Raw genomic sequence first — 6,000 nt, forward strand, 5'->3', positions numbered from 1 at the left:
GAGGCATGGGATTTTTAATCCAGATACCGACTTCAAACCCTGAGTGAGTGCTCCGCAAGGCTCAATAGGTAGCTGTACACCAGTGATCTATAACTGGTTCAATAAAGGCCATGGTTTGTGCTATCCTGCCTGTGGGAAGCGCAAATAAAAGATCCCTTGCTGCTAATCGGAAAGAGTAGCCCATGAAGTGGCGACAGCGGGTTTCCTCTCAAAATCTGTGTGGTCCTTAACCATAATATGTCTGACGCCATATAACCGTAAATAAACTGTGTTGAGTGCGTCGTTAAATAAAACATTTCTTTCTTTCTTTTCTAAAAGAAAGAACTGCGCAAGATCAGCACCACACATTTTTATTTTCATCAAAAATACAAGACTGGCGCTAACAATTTTCTTCGTCTGTGTAGGAGGGCCTATAATACAAGACTGGCGCTAACAATTTTCTTCGTCTGTGTAGGAGGGCCTATAATAAATCGATGTTGAAAATGTCCACGGTTCCTTAAAATTGGACATATGACGGTGTACTAATTACGTAGGAGTCAGCTAATATATATACGTATTTTCACAACAAACGCAATTTAGAAACAAGCGCAATTTCTCTACTCTAAAGCTTGATAATAATGGATTTTTATGACTTAAATTATCGTGTATTATGACTAAAAATACAGTGTTTTTAAGAAAATGTCAAAACCTCTATTTACACAGCCGTTAGACTGGGGAAAAAACGAATTATGGCAATAAAAGTAAGTCTGCCCAACGTTTATGAGTCTGCTAGGATAGAAAAAAACAAGTCCACCATTTCTGTAAAATTGGCTTACTCGATTCTGTATCCCCTTGCCTGGCGCCGAAGTACTTTGGAATCCGTCTCGGTTCCGATATATTCTTCCTGGCACTAAATTACTGATACGGCTCTGTCGTTCAAACAATTTGATAGGGAAAAAATAGCAATATATATGACGTGGCGTGTTGACTAATCGCAAACATAAAATCGCCTGGTAATAATTCCACACTAATATGGATCACTGTGCCGTAGTGAGTTATGACCGCGGGCGATGCTTAAACATTTGCTGCCACGGTTTTCGGTCCCATTTTATCACTGATCTGTTAATTATGGCGAAGACTGGGAGATAATACACGTCGTTAATATAGAACTTTACCCTGATTGAGTCGAAACCGATATTTTCAGACCATTATGAAGTTTTTATTTTAGTTTATTTATTTATTTATTACTAAATTTAAAACATGGATTCCGAAAACATGACTTTTAATCCAGAAAAAAAAACAAGCCTGGAATTGGGTACAATATTTTGTAGGCTGCTTTTGTTTTTAAAATGCATTATTATTATTATTATTATTATTATTATTATTAGTGGTAGTAGTAGTAGTAGTTGTTGTTGTTGTTATTGTTGTTGCTGTAGTAGTAGTTGTAGTAGCAGTAGTTGTTGTAGTAATAGCTGTAGTTCTAGTAGTTGTAGTAGTAGTTGTTGTTGTTGAAGTAGTTGTAGTAGTATTCTTTCTTTATTATTATTATTATTATTATTATTATTATTATCATTATTAATATTATATTAAGCCGCTATTTTCTGTCTGTCCCTTTTCACACACCACATTAAAATATACACTCACGGAAAAAAGTTCTTGTGCATCATTAAAATTTAAGTGATACTTCTATTTTTAAAATTATAAAATATTGTGTTTTACATAGATGCACTATTTATCTGTTGAAAGTGATCCCCTCCTGTCTTCTGAACCTGAAGTACAGTCTACACAATGCTTGGTGCGCCGTCGGTGACGATGTAACAGAACAATGTATTGATGTACGGTCATCGTCGTACCTAATCGGGTGCGTACAGTTCTTCCACTGATTAGCCTTAACCCAGGGATGTATTGAGATGTTGAACTTGTCATTTCCAAATGATTCCATATGTGTTCCCGTTTGATATTGACGATTGGTTAACGTGACGTCACGTGTCGACTCCCTAAACATGGAAAACATGTCGAGAACATCTTCGCAGACACTGCATATTTTTCTGATGAACACCAATAAACACCAAAATGACTAGAAACAACGTTTGTGCCATTCTAACCTCAATCATACCCATCATTCGAAGAAGTTAATTTTCTTGGAGGCGTGGCATCACACTGATGACGATCAGATACCAACAAAAGTATGATGTGATGACAATGCATACAAGAGTCCGATGATAAGAAAAATTACATCAAACAGGAGCACGTGACTAAGAATGCTAGTAATGCAACTTGTGAACACAAAGCATGAATAGCTCGTGCAGTTGACAGGACACCGCTGGAATATCGAAGGCAGTGGTTACACGTTCATTTACTGAAATGTTTATGACCAAATTTCAAATAAATTATATTTTGTATGCAATTATTTGTTGCGCAAGGACTTTTTCCGTAATTACATATATAAATAGTGTTCTAACTTTACAATTTCAATCACACACATATGAATGGAGAAGTAGGTTTTCAGGGCTGTTTAGTGTTTCTTTTCTTTCTCTCTCGACCAAACCAAGTTCTCGTTCCAACCAGTGCACCACGACTGGTATATCAAAGGCCGTGGTACCGGTATGTGCTTTCCTGTCTGTGGGAAAGTGCATATTATAAACATATAGGAAACATGTAGCGGGTTTCCTCTGATGAATCAGAATTATCAAATGTTTGACATCCAGTAGCCGATGATTAATAAATCAATGTGCTCTAGTGGTGTCGTTAAACAAAACTCTCTCTCTCTCTCTCTATCTCTCTCTCTCTCTCTCTCTCTCTCTCTCTATCTATCTCTCTATCTCTATCTCTCTCTCTCTCCCCCCTCTCCCTCCCCATCCTCCTCCCCCTGTCTCTCTCTCCTCTCGCCCTCTCTCTCTCTCTCTCTCTCTCTCTCTATCTATCTCTCTATCTATCTCTCTATCTCTCTCTCTCTCTCTCTCTCTCTCTCTCTCTCTCTCTCTCTCTCTATCTATCTCTCTATCTCTCTATCTATCTCTCTATCTCTCTCCCCCCCTCTCCCTCCCCATCCTCCTCCCTCTGTCTCTCTCTCCTCTCGCCCTCTCTCTCTCTCTCTCTCTCTCTCTCTCTCTCTCTCTCTCTCTCTCTCTCTCTCTCTCTCTCTCTCTCTCTCTCTCTCTCTCTCTCTCTCTCTTCCCCCAAGTGTCGATATTACCATGTTATCTTAGACACCAGTTAACCGTATTTTAGAATCAATGTGCGGTGAGGTTGTTAACAAACTATTTCTTTCTTTTGACAAACATACTTTCCGGGGTTTTTTTACACACCTACGCACCGGCACATGCAGGTGTCTGTGATGCGATTGCGTCATTAATTGCTATTATTTTGGTTGGCGGTGCGACAGGCTGATACATCACGCTGTGTTCTTTGGCTCTCGGGGGGACGCGCGCTTGGGCTGACACGGAATCTGATGACACGCGAACCAGTAATTATAATTATTCTATGTAAGTTTATATTTTAAGAAAACTGATTACTCGGTAGACAAAGAAAGCCACAAATATTGGAAGATGGGGAAGGTTTTGATCCAGAAATGATAGCTGCTTCATTTTCACATTCATTTTCATTTCTAATTATTTTCGTGCTTATATCTAATTATGGTTCAAGCACGCTGTCTGGGCACACGCCTCAGCTATCTGTTTTGTCTGTCCAGGGCAGTGAGTTAATTGTTACTGGTTAGTGAGAGAGAAGAGGTTGTAGTGGTCTTACACCTACCCATTGAGCCGTCAAAACGGGCTCTGGGTGGGAGCCGGTACCGGGCTGCGAACCCTGTACCTACCAGCCTTATGACCAATGGCTTAACCACAACATCACCCAGGCTGGTGCTGGTTCGTTTTATGTTCATATATTTGTGTGGTTACTAGTATATGTAATTAAGGTTCAAGCACGCTGTCCGTGACACACCTCTCAGCTATCTGGGCTGTCTTTCTAGGTCAGTCGGTTAATTATTGTCAGTTGTTAGAAGTTAATGAGTTAAAAGATTAAAGTTTCTTTGATTTAACCACATCACTAGAGCGCATTGATTAATAAATTATTATTGGCTATTGGATGTCAAATATTTGGTAATTCCACAGACAGGAAAGCACATACCACGACCTTTGATATACCAGTTGTTGTGCATTGGGTGGGTCGGGGAAAACCTCATTCAGATAATAGTTCCACAGAGTGGGTTTGATCCTCCGACCCACGCACCTCAGGCGAGGCTTTACCGACTGGTTCGTGAGAGAGAAGTCGGTGTTGGTGTCCTTAGAAATCGTATACGACCAAAATCGAGTTGTACGATCGCTCAGATTAACAACTGGACCGTCGTAGAAGTCGTGACAGCAGAAAGGTGTCTAACTAGTTTGGCATCCAATAGCCGACGATTAATAAATCAATGTGCTCTAGTTGTGTCGTTAAACACAACAAACTTAATAAACAAACACTTTTTACATGGACATGGTTAGTTGTTATTAGTCGAAAAGTCGATGAAGCCGCTTTACATCCTCTAACCCCACCCCCCCCCCCCCCCCCCCCCGTTCTCCCATCTCCCCTCCCATCCCAGTTGGCCGTTAAAAGTCACTCCGGGTCAGAGCAGGTAATGGGATACGAACCCATTTCCTACCAGACTTATAACCCAACAACTGAACTACGCTTCAAAGAGCGCACGCAGCTATTTCCCAGTAAGTGGGGAAACCTGCCGACTTCACACGGACTGGTTTTCATTCCTCACCAGTTCTCTGTAACTCTTCAAATAGAACTTACAATTGATTAGCCTGTAAATCGGCCCGGCCAATTCAACAAAGTTTTCACAGTAGTGAGGCGATGGGTACTTTGCGGCACTTGAAGATATCTCGTTAGCACAGACAGATGAGCTGGCTTTCAAGAGAAACACCACGCGTCCGCCTTGGGGTATAACAACACCATTATCCATCCGCGATTGTTACTAATATAGTTCGGCAAAAGAAAGAGTTCCAACATTTGATTGATATGTGGATCATCCTGTACATGCCTGCGGTTGTCACTTTTTGTGTATTTCAGAACGGCGGTCCCCACTCAACCAATCACGTTGGTCATTTTCAGAACGGCGGTCCTCACTCAACCAATCACGTTGGTCATTTTCAGAACGTTGGTCATTTTCAGAACGGCGGTCCTCACTCAACCAATCACGTTGGTCATTTTCAGAACGGCGGTCCTCACTCAACCAATCACGTTGGTCATTTTCAGAACGGCGGTCCTCACTCAACCAATCACGTTGGTCATTTTCAGAACGGCGGTCCTCACTCAACCAATCACGTTGGTCATTTTCAGAACGGCGGTCCTTGGTCTACCACCCCTCCGCCATGGAACCGTGGGCTGACGAAGTCAGAACGCGGATCCATGGTGGACGTGCCTGAACCATGTTGGATAGGGGCACGTGAAAATAGTTCCGATTCCCATTGGTCTACCAAACACTGTTGTAACTGAAAAATCACCTCAAACATACATCTGCCACAGGTCAGACCCCTGGCTTCCAGAGGTCGGACCCGAGGTAGACATTCTTGAAACCTTAGTGGTATATGAGCATCTTAAAAACATTACGTTACGTTCAAACATACATTTATAAGCCCATCTACAAATGGTGGCAAAAAAATTAATTAAAATAAATTTTCAAATAACGGTCGACGGTAATAGGGAAAACAATAGTAGTACATGTAGATATATGGTTACAGGGTGTATACTACCAAATCAAATCCCATAGACGACAATAGTAACATTTGTGGCTAAAACTCCTACTTGCAGCGTATCAATCGAAATATACACAACATATATAAATGCATGTACTTTCACCACTCAACCTTAATGTGAATCAGAAAACAACTGGCGGTGAAGCTGCTCATTTCAGAGATAACGTATAGTGTCTATGACTACCCTGGTTCCGTACAAAATTTGAGTACCACAAGGCTACTTGACAGTGATACTAGGTGAAATAAATAATTTGTTATACAACAAATGCACTCACAT

General features: G+C 41.0%; 1 protein-coding gene across 1 annotated transcript in view; it reads right to left on the reverse strand.

Moving 5' to 3' along the window:
• The window catches only part of LOC121377986 (G-protein coupled receptor GRL101-like), a 131,552-nt gene extending 126,622 nt beyond the window's left edge, over positions 1–4,930 (reverse strand). Inside the window, exon 1 of the mRNA XM_041506082.1 lies at positions 4,762–4,930. Coding sequence (XP_041362016.1) covers positions 4,762–4,930 — 169 coding nt within the window. The remainder of the gene's footprint in view (positions 1–4,761) is intronic.
• Between the last annotated feature and the right edge of the window lie 1,070 nt (positions 4,931–6,000).

This window comes from Gigantopelta aegis, chromosome 7 (assembly GCF_016097555.1).
Source record: "Gigantopelta aegis isolate Gae_Host chromosome 7, Gae_host_genome, whole genome shotgun sequence".
In the NCBI taxonomy this organism is placed as follows: Eukaryota; Metazoa; Mollusca; class Gastropoda; order Neomphalida; family Peltospiridae; genus Gigantopelta; species Gigantopelta aegis.